A 26689-nucleotide genomic window follows, 5' to 3' on the forward strand; every position below is an offset into this window, starting at 1 on the left:
TAATGAAGTTACTTTCTTCATAATGTGATGAACAAAGAACTAATTTCAAAATGTAGTGTTGGGGTAGACTGGTAGCCTGACATTGTCATACTCACAACTCTAATCAGGATGTGAGCCTGAAATTGCTCCATTGGGATGCAATTATGGGGCTTGTTTCAACCAATACAGGGCGGGGGGATGCCTCTGCACTCATTGGATAGATCAAACAGTGCAACGAAACAGCTTAGAATAGCTTATATTTTCTGGTCTTTTTTGAACATTATTACATTGCCAGTATCTTGTACAACACCCGATAGTGAAATCTAAAACATTGAGCAGGGTAGGCTATTAGGAAAACACTTTCACCTTCACTTTTAAAAATAATTCCGTTCAAACCGATGCAATGCTATGCTGGAGAAGGGTGTCACAAACCCAACAAGCAAACTGAGATTTCAAACAAACGAGGGAACAATATCAGTGAAACTGGAGTTTTCCCACATATCCACTTTTGGCAAGTTTTCAGAAATAATCGTGTGATAATCAGTGATAGAGCCTCCGTTTTCATGTAAATGAAAGGCCAAATTGCATGAAAATAGTATGCATTTGTAGCCACAGTGTTTCTGTTGCAATCAAAATCAACCTTAGCATGCTCTGATGACGTGATAGACTGTTGCTCATCTGTCCATCATCGTATAAAGCCCGCCCTGACAATGCCAGGCCAAACTTCCCGACCTCAAATGCTGTTCACGCATAGCGCACAAGCCTGTTGATGTTCAGCCATCCTTGCATATGAAACCTGTCACTGAGTTAGATAAATTTTGTGACTGCAGTCTCAACTGGGCAAGCGCATGACTAGTAATGAGCCGACAGGGTAGGTAGCAGTTCATTTTCATATTCAACATCATACAATACATCTAACATACTTTAAAAAAAAAAAATACACATAGAAATGGTTTTGAGTGGCAGGGCACCTTTAACTAATGTACTCTCATCAGGACATCACTGCAGTTTTAGAAAATCTGAAGTTGTTTTTTAGACAAGTAAACTACTGCAGCTTTTAACTATCAAGGATGTCTGTAAAACCAAGAGAAAGAACACAATTAACAAAAAAGAATGACATGTTTTAAAACTGAAAAGAAAAACTGAAGGAGAAATAAAATATAGGTGAGTATCAGTGTTTCCTTCGGTACTCACAGCCTCTGTGTGGATGGGGTGCACAGCAAATAGTGAAGCGGCCCACAGACTGGACATTCCGTCAAGGAAGAGACGGCAGACCCGCATGAAGAGAATGCACACTACAGCATGAAGTACCACATTTAATAAGTGGTAAGAGGCAGCATTTAACTCACTGAACACATAGTTCAGTCGAAATGTCAACACAGTTAGTGGTCTGTACGATTTATGGCTCCTCTCCTGCAAAAAACAAACAAAATTAACATACATTTAATTTACTCACCCAATACAACACCTTATTCCATATCTCAATAGCACTGTGTTCTCTTTCTGAACTGAATTCTCACGTCTAATAGCATTAAAGGAATAGTTCAGCATTTTGAACATACAGTGGGGGTTGGTTGACATTGGCCGCTTTCACGTGAGATTCTCATGAGACCTCACGCGTGAATCACGTGTATTTTATTTATTTTTCCCAAGTGAAGCTGCAATGACCCACACAACCACCAGGTGGCACTTGTGAGCAGGGTTAGGAATGTCGGCATTTACCACTAGCCAAACAATCCAAAAGTGAATTAAATCCTGAAGCAAGCTGAAGATCTTTTCTGCTTTTAACAGCCTAGTCTCACAATAAAACGTGTTATTGTTTATGAAGGTGTCTTCTGTTGGCCTATTGTATGAAGAGGCATCTGGCTGTTTCGTTTAGGTTGGTTTTGCTGTCACTAACGGTTTCATGAGGTCACGAGACCAGTTTCCACTAAAAGCATAAGCCTATGTCCTTGTGTTCTCGTTTTTGGGTCAATTCATACATTTTATTTCAAATGTGCAGATAGGCTGATGGCTTGTTTTTATGCTGGCAACAAAACAAAATGGTTCACAAATGTTATTCTTGATTCTAAATGCAGGAAACAATTAAAAATAAAATGTCCCATTTTCCGACGCACCACAAACCTCTTGCCTATGTATACATTAGGCTATATGTTTATTTGAAATGTATAGCTGGCTGTTGTCAAATTTGTCAAATAGCCTAAAATAGGCCTATAGGAGAAACTATATGGTTTATGCTCTCTGCCGTTTCATTCCGAACCGAAAGCGAAGGAAGGAGAATGAATTATGAACGTTTCACTTTTGCATAAATAATTCCTGAACGGTTTTGATCAGGCGGGAAACAATTAGGCACCACACACATCTTGTCTATTTAAATATTCTATTATTTGGGCCTATTATAAAAGGTAGGACTTTTTCGTTAGAAAACAATATCATTTGAATTATGGACTGCCTTTGAATGAAGTTTGATCGGACTTTCAGTTCACATAAGAAAGTTTCAAGACGCTGTTTGCCCCGTCGCATTAACGGTGACTTAATTTATTTCAAAAGGATATGACCTCATGAATCCTATGGTTGGTTGTGTGTTCTACTTGTCTTTTTTGATCTATGATGATTATAGGGGATGCATCTCAGTTGTTAGATTTGCACACAATATGGTCACCCGCGATGGGTCAAGAAAACATATTTTTAATGATATTAGGGTCATGTTTGGTCGGGTCGGTATACAAAAATATGCCGTTCATTTTTTTCATTTATATTGTACATAATTGTCTTTAGAAGAGGAAAACATAATTTGCAGCATTCCCACTGAAACGCAATTCCCATATTTTGTCACGAACATAGGCTATGCACTTGTTGTTTCTGCGTAGACAGACCCTCGGCTACACTTGATATGCAGTTGTGTTCTGTTCTCAGAGCATATGCTTTCTTTGTCTATGATCAGCAACTTTTTTCTCGAACTGCTGGCCTCCTCGATTCGGCTACTGAGCAGCGAAGTTGCTGATGCCATGCGTGCTTCTCAAGTCTGATAATTTGCAGCAAGATCGAATGGTGGAACCATGGACTGAAAGACAAATAAACTAAAAGTGTCCCCAAACAGGAAATACTTCTTAATTTAATGTCATCAAGGCATATAGCCTACAATTGGTATGAGCACGCAATGTGCGTCCTTGCGCAACTTATAAAGTGGCTCGTTGGAAAGCCCCACGTCTGATCTTTCGTGCAATAAAGGTTTCATCTCGCTGCAATTTATAATCGCGGAGCAATGACGCACTCAATCGGGCTCTATGGGTTTTGGTTTTGATTTTTGTTTTGGTCCATTGATTAAGACGTTAATAAAGAGTTTCTTAATAGTAATACTGTAATATTCTATGTCTGCATTTCATGCTTGGTAGCCTCAACGCATTCACGTGAGGAACGGCTTAAACAGAATTTGTATAGGAAAATCCTTAGGCTATTATGTTCAATGTTGAGTCAAATAGCCTAATTTTTGGATGAATGCTGACACGGAACAAAAAAAGGTAGGCCTAGACTAAATGCATGTTTCCCAAATTCTGAGCAATCACTAGGCTATTAGGCCTATATTGTTTACATGCATGAGATACCAGTTTTGCGTAGCTCAATGACGCGACGACTAAGTTAGACTCATTTTTACAATGAGCGGGTCGGGAAGCGGGTCGGGTACAGTATTTCAATAATTTTTTTTTGCGGTCCGAGTTGCGTCTGGTTAGTTGTAAACGGCGGGGCGGCGCGGGCCGTTCAGACACGTACCCGCACATCACTGGTGGGCACCAACTTTTTTGATGAATTGATAAACATTTAAAAAGTGGTGGGGACAAAATCATTCGTCATAAAAAGTGGTGGAGACATAGGCTACCCGGTCCCCGGCGAAAATGATGCTGCTGTTTCCGAAAGCCGAAAAAGAGTAGGCTCACTGTTGCAGACGCACACTCAACATAGCCTATACAAAAGATTGCTGTTGCTAATGATGTGTGAAACTGCTCTTGGGGGTTGGGGGATTTTTTAATTTGTGTTCTAAGGCACAGAGGTCAGCTCACAGAGGGGGGGTGGTACAGTTAGCTTCCAACACTTGATGCTGCTGCCCATTTCGGAGCCCTGTTAGAATCGCTTTGTAGTAGCCATCGTCGGCACGGCATAGATGCTTGGAAAACGACTCAAAAGTCAAAGACTAGACTAATCGTTATAATATTTTCTATGTTTCAAATCACTTGATCGCAGATGTAACAGAACCCTCACCAATTTGAGGAACCGGATAACCTCGCAAAGTTCATGCCGAGTCCTGAGGACATGATAGAATTCCCATAGAGGATTTTTATTTTTATTTTTAAAGGCCAGTTATTTCATGGATCCAGGACACTATGCACCCTGATAAAATCCCCTTGGCCTTTGGAATTAAAATAACCCCACATCAACACTATACCTTCACCATACTAAGAGTTTGGCATGCTCAATGTCAGTTATTAGCTGTTAGCTAATTCGCTGGTTTGAATTGCATTGAGCTCAACAGCTAACAGCTAATAACTGACATTAAGCATGCCAAACTCTTAGTATGGTGAATGTGGGGATATTTTAATTCCAAAGGCCAAGGGGATTTTATCAGGGTGCATAGTGTCCTGGATCCATGAAATAACTGGCCTTAAAAATAAAAATAAAAATCCTCTATGGGAATTTAACATGGGCTTTCCAATACTTATGACCCCCTATATTTTAAGGAAAACATTTATTTATTTACAAAACATTATCCATTCACAAAGAAAATTGATGTCATTAAAGGTTGAATATTTCCTATTTTTTTTCATTTAAAGCATTAAGATCAATTTCCAAAAGATGATTTTATATTAAACTTTAAGCATGTGTTCCAATACTTTTGGAGTTGACTGTACATTACGAGTGGGGAATGTTTTCGCGAGGATCTGCTTGGACTGGAGAGGCACACTACCGGTGAGATTTCATGCACCAAAAATGCTTCATGCTTTGAGGAAAACAGCTTGGATTTGGCGCACGTCAACATGTTGGTGACGCTGCGTAAAAACGAAGCAAGGCACCTCTTTGTATAATATCCCGTAACAAAGTAGCCTACAACGGGAACGCACCACACAGAACATTATTTATAGGCGCTACTCGCAGTGTAGCCTATCACTGCACCTCCATTATCGTGTTTTCCACCAGCTATTTACGTCTCTACCGATCATAAGGATTTGCTCATATATAACATCAGCCAACACTTCAAGGGCCACTACAAAGTATCTCGGGGTCCGGATCCGGCCCGCGGGCCGCTAATTGAAGAGCCCTGCTTTAGATCATTCACCTGACGAGCCGGAGCGGAACTATAGCAACACATCAGTCACGTGACTAAATTCAAGACGGCGGCGAACGCTAAACTTTCGGAAGTGACTGCCTGAATAAACAGTCATGTAGGTACACCATCAGTGCTTTTTCAAAGTTCTCGATGTCTCAATTTAAATGCCAGGGCCCTCAGAAGTCTACCAATAAAGTGTGGAGCTACTTTGAGCCTCATAAATGGTGTAAAACAGTGATTTATTTGCATGGATAAGCCGATGCCCGAGCCACTGCCATTGAAAACCTGTTTTAGCATTGGCAAGCTAGCGGCAGATTTCGGAGTGCAGGGGGCAGGTCGAGAACAGCTCTGAGACAAACACTCACACTCGGTATCATGTTTCAACACACTTTAAGGCAATATCACACCGGAATTCTCCTTTAAGGACGGGATGAAATGCACTGAAAACGGTCACCTCCGACCTATATCACCCCAGCTAAGTTGGAAATGAGGTCCTATGTCCAAAATTCCAAACTATTCCTTTAAATTGTGGTCATCAAGTTGTTTTTGCTATGAACTTTGCAATTTCTGTATTAAGCAGAAAATGGCAGCAAAGATTTCAACCAATACATGCAAAGTGGTTCCTATCATCTCAATTATCTCTAACACTCAATGAACAACATGGCCTCCCAACCGAATTAGACTTCAATAGAGCAGTCGCTGCCTCTGCTCTGCATAAAGAAACTGTCTGAGAAACTCCCCTCTTACCTTTTGGAAAATAAAAGCCCAGGCTATGTTGAACATCCTATGTAGGGTGGCTACCCATCACATTTTTGTTAGAATTTATAGACTGGACATCAAAGCAACACTGAGCATAGCATAAGCTACGGGCAGTACGTCTACCCACCAAATCACACAAATTGGCTAAAAGGGGTGTCTGTAACTGACATGTCAATAACTCAAGAACCGCTTAATCATACAATTTTGATATTCCAGGCTTTGTATGGAATATTTGAAAATTAAAATTCCTCTGATTTCTTGGGGTGCAATGGTGTATCAACGTTCAGGTAGCAGAAGTCAATGCATTTTGAGGTGTGAGGGTCACTACACTTTCCATTGCATCCACACCAGCACCTCCAACATGTATGAACTTCTACTACCCGTATGTCATATTGGCCATCATTCCTTAATTCGGTTGGGAGAACTGGTTTTCAACTCATTCTGCTAGGTCCTGCTTTTGGAATATCAATTTTGTAGAACACAGTAACTTTCTTTCCTTCAATACTGTTGGTAAGGATGGTATACATATTCACACCTTATTAAGCTAACAGTTCAGTTTTACATTATTATTAACCCTTTCATGCGCAACGTCCACATGCATGGACAGTAACTTTAACTCTGTTTTCTACTTATTTATCATGTTGATATACACCAATCCACTTCAGGGCAGTTTTAGTAGGTCCATGACAATATATTAACAATATGTATCATCTTATATTTGGAATATTGACTGCTTGATGACATCATCAATTCAACATGAGTGACAGTAATGGCCATATGCTGAATGCTCCAGGCATATCTGTGAAAAGTTAGTACTCAAGAAGGCAAAATCATGTAAAAAAAAATATTATGCTGTACAGGAGAGTGTGTTGAACAACTCTGTTTTCAGAAATTAAATCGGATGTAAAATAGAGTTTGTAGACCCTAAAAAGCAACTGTCCACGTATGTGGACGTGGCGCAACAGAGGAGTTAAATGGCCAAAAATTAGATTTTGTAACTAGGACTTTTTTTTTTTTTTTTCAAATATGATTTTAACTGCTTTAAATTACAAAGAAACAAACATTTGGTAAACATATTTATAAATAATGACCTAATTACATGTGGTAATGCCAAGGTGGTATGGTAATATGGGGGTAGTAGAGGGGTGGGTGGGTATGAGAGTACTAGAGGGGTGGGTGGGTTAGTAGTAGAGGGGTGGGTAGTATGGATGTAGTAGAGGGGTGGTTGGGTAGTGGTGGTAGTAGAGGTGGGTAATATGGGGGTAGTAGAGGGGTGGGTGAGGGTCGGTGAGTAATAATGGGGGTAGTAGAGGGGTGGGCGGGTAGTATGGAGGTAGTAGAGAGGTGGGTGGGTAGTATGGGGGAAGTAAAAGGCCATAGTTTCCACATTTTCTGTAATTACATTTTATTATTTTTTATTCCTTTGTTGCGCACTGTCCACATACGTGGACAATAACATAACTTCTATATAAAAGCATATTTTTAAAAATTCCAACTGATTTTCAATATTTTTTTTCATAATGCGTGCATGAAAGGGTTAATTTGTGTACTTATAGCAATTTCACATGAAATAACACCAACCAAAATAGCACAGGTTCATTGACGATCAAATTTAATTGCATTACCTCTGACATTGGTGTTCCCCAGAAGTCATTTCGGAAGAGGTTTTGAAGCGGCGTTGAGGGTCGAAGGTCTTTGTTATCCAATATGGCAGACACATCATCAAAAACAAAACCACAAAACAAGCTGTTCCAGTAACAAAGTATCACCAGCCCAGTCAGCAGGCAGATCTCCCGCCATGATACTGCAGACATGGCAAAGCCTTCACGAAGGACTAAAGATACAAAAAGAATAGAGATGCCACAATAAAATCACTACCATTATATTTACTATGCTTTGGGTTCAGAGTAAAGACAACAAAGGCCCCATACACACAAGGGCCGGGTTTCCCAGATTCGTTAAGAAGCTCTTAAGTGCTAAGAACTTCTTAGGAGCATCCTAAGAACGTTATTAGAGCGCTCCTAAGAAGTACACTTAAGAGCTTCTTAACGAATCTGGGAAACCCGGCCAAGGTCAGTAAGGATGTAACCATGGCACAAAAATCACCAATACAGAAATATGATGGGGAAAGAGGGGTGTCAAAATGCACCATTGCATTTTGCAGTTCAAACATGACCACATGTATTGTAAATCTTATTAAATTTTAGAACTACAAGACATAGTGGTCGGGAGATTTGCAACAAATTACAAACAACAAATTTCTGGCGTAGGGGCCTACCGAGGTGTTTGCAGAAAGAAAAACAAATCAGGTTCACGGATAGAACTCAGTCAGATTAGCGCGATAAGGCATTGAACATTTTGACATTTTTGAAAATAAAATACATGTAAAATATTTCCCTCACATCCGTCTTCCTATGTGCAGAAATGTGTTAAACTACTGACAACAAAATACGTGCGTTTAAGCTATAGGCTATTGTGTCAGCGCAACGATGCAATAGGCCTACATGTTTAAAAAGTTGTCCATCCACCGTTGATGCAATCATTTTTCTGCATAAGAACATAGCCCAAACTTTCATAGGTAGATTATACCAATAGATCTCATGTTGCAGTTAAGTAGCCTATAGGTAAGGAAGCCCACTGTTTTCGATGAAAAAGGCAAGAGCTGATCTTCATGTCAATAACCCTCATTTGCGCTATGTTGATGTTAGGCTACACGCGTTGTGTTTTGTTCTGTTAGTTTGGCCATTTGTGGTTGAGCAGCTATGTAAGGGATAATCAACGACGCGCCGTGCGTTTATAGGAAAATAATGCACGTTCGAAGTGGTAATAAGGACCCGACGCCACAATACGTTTGTTTGTGTGGAAAGCCTGATTTAGTAATTAAGCAACTGTAGGAAGGCATTCAGAAATGTCAAAAGGTGAGCGCAGAAGCTCACACGGGGCAACAAGCGCCAACACAGGCACGCACAACAAGTATTTTCCGCTATTCTGACTAGCCTTTAAGAAAATGTTCATCTTATAGCCTACAGACTTGTTGCCTCAACCTAATCAAATCTATATTTTTCGCGGAAGCTGGATGTTACCCATTCATATATCATCTGGCTGCATAGCTACAGTGATTACTTTGTTGAAGTTTAGCGATTTTGTTTTAAAACCGCTAAAACGAAGGTGGTGATGACAAAGTTTACAAGTAGCAAAACCCGTCTGGCTGCGCTAATAAACGTCTTTTCACAAAATAGCTGCTGGGTCCGTGACGTCGGACTCAGTGGCGGAACAACTGCATACAGGGCCCTGGGGCAGAGATGGTTGATGGGCCCCCCTCCCCATACGTCCCATACGTCCCATACGTGCCCCCCCCCCCCCCCCCCCCCCGCTCAGCCCCCCAACACGCATCATAACATTTGAATGATAACAAAAATGTGACACAAGCAGCTAAAGTAATGCAAATTGCTTATGTATTATTTGATATTTTGATCAATTGTGATATTGATATTGATAAATGGTGCAGTCACTTTAAGACGAGTCTGAACGGTTCTCATAATGCCCTTTTGCAGGTCATGCTCCAGGCTGAAGGCTCTACCAGCTGTAGCTCGTTTGATTGCACCATATTGATATCACAATATTTGTATTATTACAAGCAGCCTTCATTTGTAGCTTTGAACCTGGTAGCCACTTCGCTATCTGAGTGGAATGCATTCACAAGAATAGTCTAATTTGTGACTCCATTCTCCAGATGGTAAATAGAAGGCTAGCTAATAAATAAATTGGCTAAGTTACTCACAGTGAGTGCAGCCAATGTAAAATAGTCTTCTTACCAACCTCAGCTTACAAATGGTGAATCACTGGAAACCTGATCTGCCACCTCCTTTAGCCTTCCCTCTTCTTTGCTGCCATCATCATTAGCCTACCTTTCTTAAAACGATTCTTATGGCAGAAGATGTCAACAATGACAAGCTAGTGGAACCTGCCTCATAGCTGTTTTCAAATGTTCTGCACATTTTGCGATAATCTTGCCGAATTTCGGACGGTAACGGACATCACGTGAAGCGGCCACTTACTGTTCACATCTTATTTAGAATTTCCGTCGTTAGCTGGGCAGATAATGACACCTAAATAAAGGCTATGCGGTCTGACAGCGGAAGAGTGAGCTGGAACCTGCCTCTCTGTCTCTACTGCATGCTCATAATTTCGTTCCAAATTATGCTTTAGTTTGTAGAAGTCACGAGCATTGAGAGAGCCCACAAAGTACAGTAGGCTATAATGATCTTTCTCGTTTGATCGATTATTGGAATTGTCATTCATAAAAACGATAGATTATGCGTTAATTGTGTGAGAATGATCCGGGGCTGATGCTTGGCATAAGAACAATTTAAACCAGGTAGCCTACTACCAACATCCCGTAGCCTAGTCCAAGCCTATACGTTGTTCACTACAATGGAATTTTGATGATGACGTTCAACAAGTCTTCAGATATCATACCCATCATGCACTGCAGTTGTTAAAAAATTACACAAACATGATTAAAAAAAATACAAGCCTTAACAACATAGCTTAGGCTATCTTAAAAGAACATGACTAACTATTACATTACAAGACAGCTTGTATTTCACTGGTATTTTTTGAACCATGACTCCCACCATGATAAAATAGTAGATCTAAAATGCTAGATATATAAAGAGGCTAGCCACGTATCTACTGCAATTATTTGTGATGTACGCTACAACACGTTCGGTGAGAGTAAAAATTGCAATTCGGGGAGATTGAGTTCGCGTTTTCGACGAAGTGCAAAGGGCCCTTTGAGCCCTCGGGAAGGGCCCGGGCCCAGGGGCAGCTGCCCCGCCTGCCCCGCCTATAGCTCCGCCCCTGGTCGGACTTAACAACCGAATAGGCTACCACTGCTTGGTCAAATTTCCTATTGTGATGCGCTATTTGGAACGTGCATTATTTTTCTATATACCGCACGGCTATGAAGTATTTCCTTTTTTTGGGCTTATTACACTTGAATATCAATTCGCCAATGTTAATGTAACGGTAAAAACAACAACGTTGTATCTAAGACAGCGGCAATATAAACGAAAATTATAGTAGCAGTGGTATAAGCGGGGTAATCAACTCCGCGCCCTGTGCGTTCATAGGTAAATAATGCACTTATCGAAGTGTAAAGTCCCCTCCGCCTGCGGCGTCGGGTCCTTATTACCACTTCGAACGTGCATTATTTTCCTATAAACGCACGGCGCGTCGTTGATTATCCCTTACTTAATTTCAAGTGGCTATATGATTGGGCTTCTTGTGCGTGCCTGTGTTGGCGCTTGTTGCCCCGTGTGAGCTTCTGCGCTCACCTTTTGACATTTCTGAATGCCTTCCTACAGTTGCTTAATTACTAAATCAGGCTTTCCACACAAACAAACGTATTGTCATAGCCTAAGTATGAGAAACCATCAAGAGAATGACATTTTAACTGTATTGGGCTCGGACAGAAAAATCTGCACACAGATATCCGAATCGACCCTCTGACTGATCGCATGGCTGATTTTAAAAATCGCGCACTCGTCATCGCTCATGAGCATCCAAGCTATCTTATTGTAGCCTAGGCTACACGGCATCTCACCAGAATTCTTGAAATTGTCCATTACCCATGCAAACATTTATTTAGTAGCCTATTTACAAACTCTCTGTGTTTATTTTCAATTTCTCTCGTTTCTCTGCGTTTCTCTCCATACCAACTAGGCAATGTAGCCAACTAGGGCGACAAAGGGAGGGAAATATGATTTGACATTTAAGCTGACAGTTGTCAAATTTACCGAACAAAATATAGGAGAAGACAAAACAAAGACAAAACATGTGTGGCTTTCAACTTGTATTGATTGAAAATAGGCCTAATGTTACGATTTTCAAACCTGTCAATATTCAATAGGCTTACACTGCAATGCAGTGATATATGAGATGCATCCCTTATAATCATTATAGGTCAAAAAAGACAAGTAGAACGGCAAACAACGGGATTCATAAGGTCATATCCTTTTGAAATAAATTAAGCCACCGTTAATGCCACGGGGCAAACGTGTTTCTTAGCGTCTTGAAACTTTCTTCTGTGAACTGAAAGTCCGATCAAATTTCATTCAATGGCAGTCCATAATTCAAATAAAATTGTTTTCTAACGAAAAAGTCCCAACTTTTATAATAGGCCCAAATAATAGAATATTTAGGCAAGATGTTTGTAGTGCTTCGGAAGATGGGACATTTTATATTTAATCAAAACCGTTCAGTTCGTAATTCATTCTCCCTCCTTCGCATTCGGTTTGGAAAGAATGCATAAGAGAGCATAAACCATAGTTTCTCCAGTAGGTCTATCTTATTTTACAAATTTGACAACAGCCAGCTTACATTTCAAATAAACATAGCCTAGAGGTTTGTTGTGCGTCGGAAAATGGGACATTTTATTTTTTAATTGTTTCCCGCATTTAGAATCAAGAATAACATTCGTGAACCATTTTGTTTTGTTGCCAGCATAAAAACAAGCGTACCATCGGCCTATCCACACATTTGAAATAAAATTTATGAATTGACCCAAAAACGAGAACACAGTTGTGCTTAGGGCATAGGCTTATGCTTTTAGTGGTTAGGCCTACCTCATGAAACCATTAGTGACAGCAAAACAAACCTAAACGAAACAGCCAGATGCCTCTTCATAAAATAGGCTAACAGAAGACACCTTCATAAACAATAACAAGTTTTGTCGTGAGACTAGGCTATTAAAAGCAGAAAAGATGTTCAGCTTGCTTCGGGATTGAATTCAATTTGGGACTGTTTGGCTAGTGGTAAATGCCGACATTCCTAACCCTGCTCACAAGTGCCACCTGGTGGTTGTTTGGGACATTGCAGCTTCACTTGGGCAAAATAAATAAAATACACGTGATTCACGTGTGATTCTCATGAGAATCTCACGTGAAAGCGGCCAATGTCAACCAACGCCCACTGTATGCTCCACACAGCAGACATTATGTGCACTCTTTCCGACACTTTTAAGGCTATTTTTGGACATGTTGCGGGAGACATAACGAGCCGATTGATCTGACTTAATCTTGATTTTATTGATGATGTCAGAGCCAGCTTCTACAAGCCATCAAAAGGTGTGCATGATGAACTAAGCTTATCCATATGCCAAGCAGTGGACATGCTTAAGGCGTAGGGGTGTAAAAAATAACCGATACGTATCGGTAATCATTCGGAACGTTAACAACGCGAGTGCATCGGTAGGCAAACCCCTGGATCGGTTTAAATGTACTATGAATCGATAGATAAATCGATTTTAAAATGACGAATCGGAAAACTAACGTTACAAGTTATGATAGGCTACTTTCAAAATCGTAAGACCAACCGTGATTTGCTAACACAGCGCCTAGCCTTCTCCAACGAGGGTACTGTAAGTAGCGTCATTGCTAGACAGTGGCAGCAACAAACTTGTCAAGTTTAGTGAAACGCAGATAACGCTGACGTGAACGTGTGTTGCAGTATCCTGAACTAAGACATTCAGTCGTAAGCACAAGCCTCAAAACTAGCTTCAGGCTACAACAAACACCACTTGTCATCCTCCTGCATTCCCCTTTCCCCGTGTCTCCCCAAATGCTTCGGTGCCTTACTGTATGTTCGGTGCAGGTCTGAAAGTTGACTGAGGAGGGTAGTGCCTACCTGTCATGTGTTGAACGCGGTTCTCACAACGTGCGTTAGTAACCCTCCTTATTTATGAAAGGTAATCCAGACAGACACTCTTTCCCAAGAGCTAGGCCTACATCACATATTTCTAAACTATTGTGATTGGTTCAGCAGCTAAGTATAGGGTGATATGAATGTATCTCTATTAATTGGCCGAGTGATTTCGTTTAGAGGCATTTGGCCACGTTCTTATTATCAACATGTTTGTTCAGTCTTTCAATCCAGTCAATCAAGTCTTTTGGAAAAAATGTAATTAATGACATGCAATTGTAGCCTTTTCTCATGCCATTTAAAGTAGCAAAAAAAAAAAAAAAAAAAATCTGCAGTAGCCTATGGAAAATAAAATGAGATTAAGAAATAAGAATATTGCATTTTGGGGCCTATTACTGCATCGTATCGAATCGTATCGCATCGTATCGAATCGCACTGAATCGTTCTGTATTAAACCGCATCGTCTGTGAATCGTATCGTAGCTTTATGAATCGATACGAATCGAATCGTCTTAAAAGGGAGAGATTCACACCCCTATTAAGGCGTGTGTAAAATATCCCTTTCAGTGCGAATGCAATATACAGTAAGCAGTAGGACAGGCTATGGTGCGCCCGCGCTGCTCCATTGACTTTGCGTGCACAGCTTTCTCATACTGTCTACACTACAGGCTACTGTCTCATAGACCGTACATTTACGTTTTCGGTAATTTCCATACAGAATTATCTTTGATGAAACTATAATCAGACCCTCCAACAGACCCCCCCCCCCCCCTTAAAAAAAAAAACTCATCGGATCTACACGATTCATGCAAGTCCACCAGACAACCGTGAAAAAGGCGGCATCCGCCAAAAGGTGCGCCGTTTGCATCCCTGGATGATGTAAGTTATTTCAAAGTTCTTTGAATAATTTGTATGATCATGTATGAGTAATTACTCATCGAGCAACATAGTGAATTACGTTGTCATGCTTAGCCTATATTGTTTTTACATTAGCTTACTATCGTAATATTAGCATAGCAGCAGCTAACAACTTGACATGACAGTATAGGCTAATGCTTGTATTGCTCTAAAGGCATGAACTAGGCTACGTCACCAAGTGCAGTGTTTGTCTGTAGGTTAAGTATGACCGTCTTCACGCTGCTTCTCTGTGTAACGCGAAATGCAAAAACGCGTTTTTTCCTAGCGGTATTAACAGGTAGTGTTTTATGTCCATCTCGGCAGTTCATATTTTTCTATACACCGGAAAGACATGGAAGCCTTCCTGTGAACGTCCCTTTCAATGTAAATGCCGGGAAGTGATTCTTCGGCCAGTAGGACAAGTCAGATCATTGGCATATGTTATTTTACACCAAAGAGGATCTATTTATGAATGAAGACGCTGACTTGAGGTACTAAAACACTTAAAATCCTACATAATGTACCGTTAAATAACATGAATGTTCAAAAAACTAACAAAGGTAAAGACAAATATTTCTGGTGTAATAGAAAAGATGAGTGTCCAGCAATGTTAACTTCTATGATTTAGGTAGCCTACCGTGGCATGGCATTGTGAGTTGTCCGTTCACTTTTTCCTTGGTCATGTTTAATTGGCTGGGTGCTTAACTTACTCGACCATGACTTGTCTTGGAGTTTGGTATATCTGTTATATGATCCAATGAGTGACAACCAGTGCTCAAAATAAAATGTTACGGTATTCTCCTGATAACGTTAGTGGAATGGATTTAATGTGAACGTAGCCCACATAAAAAGACGCAGAGTGGCTATACACTAATCCAGCGCGAACTTTATGGGCGTTGCCATCTTGAATATCGCCATTACTGCGTGCCTGCGAGTGTGACGAGTGACACTTGCCTGGGCTTTTCAATGAAAGCATCCTGTCAGAGAATGTCTAACAAGAGATCCTGCTCATGAAAGAAAATGTCAGGTGAAAGGGAACATTGGTAGCCTAGAAATCTAGACGCACCCTAGCGGCCAAAAATATTTTTGCCTAGCGGGATGGTCTAGGGTCGCACCGTTGAGGACAAGCCTGCGCCAGGCTCGAGTTCAGCCTAGCCAATTAGAACGCTCTATCTGTGTACGGAGTCCTTGAGCCCGAAAGCGTCACGCAATAAACAAATCAGAAGCAACGAAAGGCGGGTCTTGGCATCTAACTTATCTTTCACACACAACAGCGCCGACTCCGATAATTAGATTTAAAACGTTCTCCTGCTTGCTAGATTTTCTTCACTGTTGATTCGCTGTTTCTCTTTGAGTTTCCAAGTTAACGTTAAGGCTGCTACGTCTATAATTGTCCTATACTTGTTGCAGAGCTGTGTAACATCTATTTGCCTCTGTCTTGGTAAGTTCACACTTGAAAAAGCGACTCTAATCGGAGCTGCCAAGTGTCACGCTTTGAGTGTGACAGACAGTCAAAAAAATGTTCGACGAACGCATCTCACTGTCGCTTGCAATTTTCTGAAACTTGGCAGCCCTGTTGCCGTTTTGCCAACCGGCTACGATTGGTCACAAATGCTGGCCTATTACGTGCAGAGGCAGTCTGAAAGACAACTGTTCATCCCACCCACAGGCTTCAACTCTGTGAATGGTCCGACCCCAGACTATACATTTCTGTGTAGTTTGGCTTGCCAGGCTAGAACATTGGATCAATAATGTCAGACTGTGGCAAAACTTACCGACGAAGGTAATTTATTAACAACATAATGTATTAAGACGTGTATTAATGACAGCTAACCTCTGCAACAGCCTATGGAACCAAGGGGCTAATTTCTTAGCAGCCAGCCACACAGTAATGGCGGCGCTGTGTTACTTCCGTGTTTCGCTGGATTAGTGTATATGATGGCCTACAGCACACATTTGCGATGAAAATGTTCCGCCTTTTTAAAGCAGGTGTAGTCTACACCGAATCATGGTTAAATCCATAATTTAGACAACAGAATCAGTAGGATACCATTTTTGTTTCATAGAAGTCCACCAGGCCTATGTCAAATGAAGGCTCGGGTGAAGCTGGGAGGATAACACACGGTGTTTATCAACCGTGATAATAATATTTGAAATGAACACGGCAATTGTTATAGTCAACATTTTTATCATGGTTTACCATTTCACCGCTAATCATTACATAGTCACCAACTGAAAACGAACAGATTGAAGAAAAAGAAGAATGGATTTGGAGAGACATTTCTTGCGTTTGTGTGAGAGCACGAGGTTGATGCTGAAAGCGTGAGTGTCCAGCCAGGTGCACAAGAGTTGTCAACTCTGAAATTTCTATACAGATGCGCGAAAACTTTGATCGACTTGGTGATGTGGATTAATTTTAGGAGCAAAATGCGAATGAAAGGGTTGAAATCAGTACTCGCACGCAGTCATTTTTCAACTCGCACTAATATATCTTTAGTCACATTTGTTATTTTACTGTTTTATGTGGGTAAGGCACACAGCCCCAATAAGTGTCCTTCATGACCTACCATGCAGTCAATCTCCATAGGTTAACATGGCAAAACTTGACCCCTACCTGCATAACCCCAAATATATTTGCATCTTTGTAAAACTACTTTTCCATGGCTCACCTGCACAACATAAAGTATAAACACCGATATGTATTACAGCTGTTTCATTCGTCCAGCCATAGATATTTAGCTTTATAGGCTATTTTACATCCATTGTAAAATATGCAATGTGAAAGCCTGGGATTGGGGAGAACACTAAATGGTACTAAATGGTTTCCAACTAAATGGAAATTTCAAAGCCTAGATAGGTTAGCAGCACAAACTTGTCTCGCTGTACCAAATGCACTAAAAGATTGCTTTGCGCACACTGACATGAAATATGTATCTTATTGCAAAACAACACTGTCATTCTTAAAAGTATCAATACTAATAACCATAGCCATCCCCGCATAATTTTGAAAACGGAAATCCTAAACGTATGTCGAGGGTGGGGAATTGAAGCTGTTCCGTTGACATCAGCTTATGAATGATCATTCTCAAGTAATTCATTCATTCATTCATTCATTCATTCATTCATTCATCCTTTTCAATGTAGCCAAGATACAAACATAAAACAATAAACATAACTGTATAGCAGTGCAAAATATGACCATTATTCAGTCCTGTACATCCTGTCTCCATGTGTTGTATGTGCATGTCTGTGTGCGCCTGTGTGTGTGCATGCATGTCTGATTGTGTGTATGTGTCAGCATGTGTCTGTATGAAAATGTGTCTCACCAATGTGGGATTCAAACTGCATGTTAAGAATATTGGGTTCCCTTGCTGTGCAATGTTGCTTTAGTGGTGTTATAGTAGTGATCAATTACTGCTTAAAAATAACCAGTTCTTAGAGCTCAAATGCCGTTAATGACACTAATATACTACGCATACTACTACCCCTGTTACATTATCCGTGCTCGTGATTTAATCGAGCACTTTGCATGTGAATGTTTCCAGTGCCCGACCAGGGTTACTGTGCCACTGGTAGCGTATTCACACAACAAAGAGGACCAACTGCGAACTTCAAATCATATCTTAACGTTAAACTTACATTTGCTGGACGTTAACCTTCTCCCAATAGCTGCAGTTCCTGTGTGTTGCCACTGTAACGCGACAGTAATTGAGATCAGCAGGCAAACAAGTAAATTAAAGCTATGGATAACTCCATAAGAAAGTCAGAATCAACACTAAAAAATGGAACATCGCATTGATAGTTACCTTGAATAGCACGTTAGCTATCCCAGAGTTAGCGTAAGAGAAATAACATTACTGCTGTCATTAGAAAACTACTGCACTTGCCCTTTCATACCAATAAAAAGGCAAGAACATTCATTTGAACCGACCACTTGCAAAAGGAGAAAAATTTAGCGACTTGAAACTGTCCTCCTACTTATAAGATGTATGGTGTAGCCTACGGTGTGCCGTCCGGTATTTTATGACCTCATCAAGGACTACTTCCGGTGTCGTTTTGACAGCGAAAGCTGTTTCGCTTTAAAATAAGAGTCTAGGCCTACTTGCTCTTTCACACCAGGGGCCTCATTTATAAAGGCTGCTACGCCCAAAAAGTTGCGTAAAAGGGGCCGAACTGCATTCGCATCTTTCACCAACACAACAATTCTATGCGGGAAAATATGAGCACGCCTGCATCCTTTCGACCATGTGTAAAGTTTGCAAGTTTTTCAAACGTGTAGGTCAGCGACATATATTCGTGAAAATCAAATCACAAAATAAAGCTGAAAGGGCATAATAATAACAGGGCTGCCAAGTCTCACGCTTTGAGCGTGACAGTCACGCAATTCTCACCATACTTGACATTTCTCACGCAAAATATTTCTCCATTCAGTGCACTATATTTTTTTTCCATGATGATAAACTTAGTCATTGCCTTGCCGTAGTTCGAGCTCTGATTGACGGACAGCAATAACCAATCCATCAGTCCTTGTGCCTAAATCTCACCAACCACAGAAGGCATCACGCAATATAAACAAATCAGAAGCAACGTAAGGCGGGTCTTGGCGCCTCTAATTAAATTGTTTTTCAAACACAACAGCGCCGACTCCGACAATTAGATTTAAAACGTTCTCCTTGCTAGTTTTTGTTCACTGTTGTTTCGCTGATTCTCCTTGATTTTCCAAGTTAACGTTAAGGCTGCTAAGTCTATCATTGTCCTATACTTGTTGCAGAGCTGTGTAACATTTATTTGCCTCTTTCTTGATAAGTTCACACTTGAAAATCGACACTAATCAGAGCTGCCAAATGCACGCTTTTGAATGTGACAGTCAAAAAAAATTTCTCTCACGCTTGCCATTTTCTGAAACTTGGCAGCCCTGTTAATAATAATAACTAGAAAATGTAATGGAAGGAATTACCATTGCATGTAAATGCAAAAAGGTTGCTGTGTAAAACATTTAATTAACAGTAACTGCGGTGAAGTTAGTTTCACGTTGGATATTGTAGCGACCACACTCAGGGTTTAAGTATTTAGTAATAATGTCTTTATTAGACAACCGTACAACATGTGGGCTACATACAGATGTATACTTCCTGGTAATCTCAAGTCTCGCGTGATCGCGGTATTTTAAAGTATCAACTTAAAACACTACATCTTCCCTCTTTTTAATATTGAAATTCCTACTTAAGTAAATCCATTAGAAAACATATGTGCATTTAAATCATTGCATTCTGACAGCATTAAAATATTCACTATCTAACAGTTGCATAACACATCAACCTTAATCATTTCAACATCATTTTAAAGATGCTTGACTTGAACTTCAAATAACAGAACATGTCTATTTCAAACAATACTATAATTTCCTTTTCCCTCTTTTTAAAGAAAAAACTTCAAGTAAACTGAATAAACAGTTCATTTAGACATGACATAATCCTTCTGCCAGACTGGTGGGGATCTGACTCTGGTCGAATGTGTTGGTGCAGGAATCACTTCAGGTTGTGCGGGTATTGGGCCAGTGTTCATGGGGCCTGGAGAGGATGCACAAGTGGGATTGGGGGGAGTGACTGGGACGGAATCTGCAATGGGAAGGGCTGAATCCGGGGTGGAATCAGGCGCAGCAGGGGCACTGTGGTGTGCAGACTCGCATGGAGCGGCACCATCAAACTTCTTCAGGTGAGCAGCATTTCTCATCCTGGGCGGGCCATTAGGTTGTTGGACTATGACTGCGTTTCCGTGCTTTCCAATCACTTCATAAGGTTGGGTTTCAAAGTTTGGATCCAATTTGTTAGTCTTGTGTAGATTCTTACAGAAAACTGTGTCTCCTGTTTCTATTCCTTGATCTTTGGCTCCTCTTCTCTGATTTGCAGCTATGTTACGTTTCAGCTTGTAAAGAGCGTCTTTGTCCTGAATTCCTTCAAACTCAGTAGACAATCCAGTGAAGCTGGGTAACTTGTCTCCAAGTTCTCGGTTCATGAGCAGCTTTGCGGGGGACACTCCTGTGGCTGTGTGGGGAGTGGTACGGTAGTGGAACAGAAAATTCTTCAATACTGTCTTCCAGTCTTTCTGTTCAACCTTGGCTATTTTGACTGACTTCAGAATTGTTCTGTTGAAACGTTCAACTTCTCCGTTTGACTGAGGCCAATATGGTATTCCTTTCAGCTGTGTGATGCCATGAGTGGTGAGATATTCATGGAACTCTCTGGATGCGAACGGTTGTCCATTGTCGCTTCTCAAGTACTTTGGATATCCATGGGTCTGGAACATCATTTCAAGGGCATCAATGACATTTTTAGCACTTGTGACTCTCATGTACGCAACTTCAGGCCATCTGGAGAAGTAATCAATTACAGCAAGTAGGTAGTTCCCTTCAGAGATGCTTAGTAGATCGATAGCAAGGTACATCCAGGGTTGATCCGGTAGTAGTGTGCTCTCCAACTCTTCTGGTGGAGCGTTCTTCCCAACTACCTGACATGGATAACACTTCTTTACTCTCTTTTCTATCGTTTTGTCAATCTCGGGCCACCAGACCTTGGAACGCAGACGATTTTTAGTTCGCACGATTCCTTGGTGTCCTTCATGTCCTAACTCAAGTACCTGTTCTTGCAGCGCTTCGGGAATCACAATCCTACTGCCACGCATGACCATCTGTCCGGCTGTCCAGAGTTCATCCTTGACTGCTTGAAACACAGTGCCTTTGAAGTAGGTCCAGTCATTGGTGAGTATGGCATGACGAAGTTTAGACATTGTTGGATCATCTTTTGAAGCGTGCTCGACTTCACGAGGAGTCAGTGCCTGAGGCACGGAGTCTTTGACGATGCTGTAGATGTAATCTTCAGTTTCCTTTTCTTCAGCTTTGTCCGAGTCACCAACGGGTTGACGGCTCAGGGGATCTGCCTTGTTGGTTTTGCCAGGAATATGAATGAGCTCGTATGTGAACTGCTGCAAATACAACAGCCACCTTTCCACTCTCGCTGAGGGAGGGTTTGAGTTAGACGACAACACCTTGATCAGAGCTTTGTGATCTGTCTGGATTTTGAATTCACATCCAATGAGGTATAGACTGAACTTGCGGCATGCCCAGAATACTCCAAGAGCTTCTCTTTCGAACTGAGAGTAGCGGGACTCAGTGGGTGTGAGTTTCCTACTGGCATAGTACACCGGCTTCCAGACACCATCAAGCTGTTGCTGTTCCAGTATTGCACCTAGGCCAACAGGTGAGGCATCGCACGTGATTCTGGTTGGTCTACCAAGGGTGTAATATGCCATGACTGGAGCTTTAATTAATGCTTTCTTGAGCAGTTCAAATGCCTGTTGTTCATCTTCTCCCCATTTCCATTCAGCATCTTGCTTTGTAAGATCCCAGAGGGGAGCAGTTATGGTAGCAAACTGAGAGACGAATTTTGCACAGAACTGAGCCAAGCCGAGGAAACTGCGCATTTGTGAGGCGTCTGCTGGTGGAGGCGTGTGGACTATAGCCTTGACCTTCTCACCTGAGACCTTCAGGCCATCTTGCGACAGGATATGACCCATGTAGTTGATGGAGGTCATTTTGATCTGACACTTCTTTGCATTAATGGTCAGCCCTCGTTCAGCTAAGCGTTGAATCACTGTGGCTAGTCTTGAGTCGTGCTCTGCTTCTGTGCTACCAACCACTACTATGTCATCTGACATGTTGTATGCACCTGGGCAATCTTTGATGACTTGACTGATTATTTGTTGGAATTTCTCTGAGGCCATGTTCACCCCGAACACAAGTCTTTTGTATCTGTAGAGTCCTCCTGGTGCAGCAAATGTTGTGATTTCTCTGGAGTCTGGATGGAGTTCTACTTGATGATACGCCATGTTGAGGTCAACTTTTGTGAAGAATTTCCCTCCGGCCATTTCCTGAATGGTCTCTTCGATTGTAGGCACTGGGTGGCGCTCACGGATGATGGCTGCATTGGCTCTTCGCATATCAATGCATATTCTGACATCTCCAAGCCTACCGTCACCTTCTGGTCTTTTTTCAACAGCGACTAGCGGATTCACCCAATGAGCTGGTTCCGTTACTCGCTCAATGACATCAAGTTCCACTAGCTCTTGTAATTTCTTCATAACAAGCTGTCTTCGATTGAATGGAATTCGACGTACTGGCTGGATGACTGGAGTGACGTTTGGATCTATTTTGAGTTTGAGCTGATAATTTTTAAGTTTTCCCAGCCCAGTGAAGACTTGTGGGTGCTTTGTGCGTAGATGTGACCATGTGTCAACTCCAGAACAACACAGAACATCCGCGTTAACGCCAACCCTCAAAAGTCCTAGCTCTTTGCTGGTTTTGCTACTTAATAGTGATGCCTGGGCTCGTGGCACTACGAAGAATGAAGCAGTGACGCGCCGTTCCGTACTAGGGACCTGTACCTCTAGCATGCAGTTACCTAAGAGTGAGAGAGGTTCTTTGCTGGCATATGGATACAGTTTAGCAGACGCAGGTTGAAGTTTAATTTCAGGTTTGGCCTCCTGTAGCCTTTTGAAGTCATCCTCTGACAGTGTGTTGTGTTGGGCGCCAGAGTCTATCACTAAGGGCAGAGTGACACCGTTCAGATGAAGGTTTATGGTGTCTTCTGTTTTTGATATTCTGAATAGGTAGAGATTGTCATTGGGGTCATCATCAGAGTCATCATTTTCCCTTTCTTCTACCCTACGTTGAGCTCCTCTACCTCTACCCTTACTTGCGCTCCGACCATCCTCACTGCGGCCTTGAGCTCTACCACGGCCCCTGTGGCTGTATGTGTCATTTTGCTTTGTCTTTGGTTTATCTCCATCTTTACGGAAGCAGAGATCATCAAAATGTCCTATTTTCCCACAGTGGCTGCATTGATGATTTTTAGATCGGATGCATTCACGGCCTATGTGTCCTTGGGCTCCGCATTTGTAACAGCCAGACAGTGATGTCGGTTGGAATTTTGCTTTTTGACTGATTTTATTGTGGATGCGGTTTGTATTTGACGTAGAGCCAAGAATGAGCGCTTCTTTGTGATGATAAGTTCCAATAACTTGGATAAGGCGATCCAGTGTGAGATTATCGTCACGATACAGTTTCGCCTTCAGGTCTGAGTTTTCAATGTGTAGCAACACTTTATCTCTAACATGGTTATCAGACTCAGCTTCAAAGTTGCATGTCTTGACCACTACTTTAAGTCGAGTAATGAAATTGTTTACTGTTTCTCCAGCATTTGGCTCGGTTTCCCAGAATTTTGTGCGAGCTTTTGGTATATTTTCTTTCAATGCAAAAGTTTCGTCAAGAAGTTGAATGGCTACCTGATATACATCTCTTTCAGGCTCTTGGTCAGTACCCCTCTGATGGGCTTTTTTCTCATCGGTGAAATTTTTCCATATCTCACGCAGACCTTCTCCTCCTGTCAGTAAAAGCACAGCTCTCTTTTGAGCAGCATTCGTGACACCTGAGGCTATGATGTATATTTCTAACTCTGTTTTCCAGTTTTTCCATCTCTGATGCAGAGTTTCAGGTTCGCCAACAGTATCTAATGGTTTGGGTGGTGTTAATCCACCTAGCGCGACAGCCATTTTACTGTTAATAGAGTGCTAACGACCTTTTCAGTGGAGGCTATATTTAGAATGAATGACCGCTATCGTATTGGCTTGAAAGTCCGGGATATACACGCTCAACTTTAAATATTAAACGTTTTTGGTATATCACAGGAGAATAACAGTCACTTCCCTGAATGAATGGCATCGGATTTCCAGCAAAGTTGTGAGTTTAGACGTCCTTTCTTTCCGAGGGAATTCTCACTGATTCACAGCTCCGACGTCTAATGATGCACGCTCCGGTCAACACTTGTTCTTTTCTTCTCACTCGGTTCGCCCACAGCTGAAAATGTCTCGTTTCCTTTTATGTAGGTCTATGATTATTCAACTGTCGGGAACATCCTCGTCGCCAGTTGTAGCGACCACACTCAGGGTTTAAAGGGATATTCCGCCATTTTTGGAAATACGCTCATTTTCCACCTCCCCTCGAGCAAAACAATCGATATTTACCTTGTTCCCGTTCATCCAGCCATTCTGTGAGTCTGGCGATACAACTTTTAGCTTCAGCCTAGCATAGATCACTGAATCGGATTAGACCATTAGCTTCTCGCCTGCTAGCTTCATGTTTAAAAGTGACTAAGATTTCTGATAATTTTCCCATTTAAAACGTGTCTCCTCTCAAGTTAGAAAGTGCAATAAGACCAACTGAAAATGAAACCTGGCGTTTTTCTAGGCTGATTTGACATGGAACTACACTCTCATCTGGCGTAATAATCAAGGCAACTTGCAAAAGTACCATAGGCGCAGTGATATCGTACGCAGCATCTGAAAATAGTCCCCATAGACATCAAGCAGTAGTAGTGCCAGTAGCTGCAAGTTGCCTTGATTATTACGCCAGATGAGAATGTAGTTCCATGTCAAATCAGCCTAGAAAAACGGCAGGGTTCATTTTCAGTTGGTCTTATTGCACTTTCTAACTTGAGAGGACACACGTTTTAAATGGGAAAATTACCAGAAATATTAGTCACTTTTAAACATGAAGCTAGCAGGCGAGAAGCTAATGGTCTAATCCGATTCAATGATCTATGCTAGGCTGAAGCTAAAAGTTGTATCGCCAGACTCACAGAATGGCTGGATGAACGGGAACAAGGTAAATATCGATTGTTTTGCTCGAGGGAAGGTGGAAAATGAGCGTATTTCCACAAATGGCGGAATATCCCTTTAAGTATTTAGTAATAATGTCTTTATTAGACAACCGTACAACATGTGGGCTACATACAGATGTATACTTCCTGGTAATCTCAAGTCTCGCGTGATCGCGGTATTTTAAAGTATCAACTTAAAACACTACAGATATACGTTGGATATTCGACAGATTCACATATTCGCAAAATCGTAGCCTAGAAATCTAGACGCCCCTAGCAGCAGCAAATGTAATTTGGCTGGCGGGGCAGTCTAGCAACGCTCCGTTGAGGCAGGGAGCAGAGAACCCCCAGCACCAGCGATCCAATCACAGGGCTTAACATAATGGTGACTGACATGCGACCAGAAGTTGCGACGGTAACGCATCCTGTTATTTGAAAACAAGAAGATGATTCGCTTAGCGTTATCCTATTGCGTGGAGAGGGAAGGTTACGCATCCTGCTACTTGAAAACAAGATGATTCGTTTAGCGTTATCCTATTGCAGTGAGGGAATTTGAAAGACAACTGTTTATCCCACCCCTCCGATTGAGCCCTGTCTACGGTGAGTGTCCAGACCCTACATCTTGATGTGGGTCTGGCTCGTCAGGCTAGCAAAATCGTGCTGTGGGGCCCCAAACTTTGCAGCATGCTTTAGCTACATGGGACTACTAAGACACACCACAATTTTTGGGGGATTTCATGCCCCTTCTCTGTATATCCACATAAAATTAAAATACCATTGTTTTCAATGGGGAAAACACCTTTTTGTTAATAGCTTTCACATTAAGTGACACTGGGGCCCCAAACGTTGCAGCATGCTTTGACTACATGGGACTGCTAAGACACACCACAATTTATTTGGATTCCATGCCCCTTTCTATGGATATCCACATAAAATTAAAATACCATTGTTTTCAATGGGGAAAACACATTTTTTTGTCAATAGCTTTCACATTAAGTGACACTGAGGCCCCAAACTTCGCAGCATGCTTTGACTACATGGGACTGTTAATACACACCACAATTTATTTGGATTTCATGGCCCCTTCTATGGATATCCACATACAATTAAAATACCATTGTTTTCTATGGGGAAACCACACTTTTTTCAATAGCTTTCACAAAAAGTGACACTGGGGCCCCAAACTTTGCAGCATGCTTTAGCTACATGGGACTACTAAGACAAACCAAAATTTATTTGGATTGCATGCCCCCTTCTCTGTATATCCACATACAATTAAAATACCATTGTTTTCAATGGGGGAAACACCTTTTTGTCAA

The 26689-nt window shown here is 41.5% G+C and overlaps 2 protein-coding genes across 2 annotated transcripts in view; both read right to left on the reverse strand.

The window, feature by feature from the left end:
- tmtc3 (transmembrane O-mannosyltransferase targeting cadherins 3) overlaps positions 1–18664 on the reverse strand; it is a 73822-nt gene extending 55158 nt beyond the window's left edge. The window contains exons 1-4 of the mRNA XM_062547469.1: positions 18465–18664; positions 18298–18349; positions 7684–7892; positions 1174–1392 (exon numbers count right to left, since the gene is read on the reverse strand). Coding sequence (XP_062403453.1) covers positions 1174–1392; positions 7684–7872 — 408 coding nt within the window. The 5' untranslated portion in view covers positions 7873–7892; positions 18298–18349; positions 18465–18664. The remainder of the gene's footprint in view (positions 1–1173; positions 1393–7683; positions 7893–18297; positions 18350–18464) is intronic.
- A 1448-nt stretch (positions 18665–20112) lies between these two features.
- On the reverse strand, positions 20113–22653 carry LOC134094316 (uncharacterized protein K02A2.6-like). The gene has a single exon (XM_062547803.1). The coding sequence runs from the start codon at positions 22651–22653 to the stop codon at positions 20113–20115; it is 2541 nt and encodes an 846-aa protein (XP_062403787.1).
- Between the last annotated feature and the right edge of the window lie 4036 nt (positions 22654–26689).

The sequence above is a fragment of the Sardina pilchardus genome, chromosome 10 (genome assembly GCF_963854185.1).
Source record: "Sardina pilchardus chromosome 10, fSarPil1.1, whole genome shotgun sequence".
In the NCBI taxonomy this organism is placed as follows: domain Eukaryota; kingdom Metazoa; phylum Chordata; class Actinopteri; order Clupeiformes; family Clupeidae; genus Sardina; species Sardina pilchardus.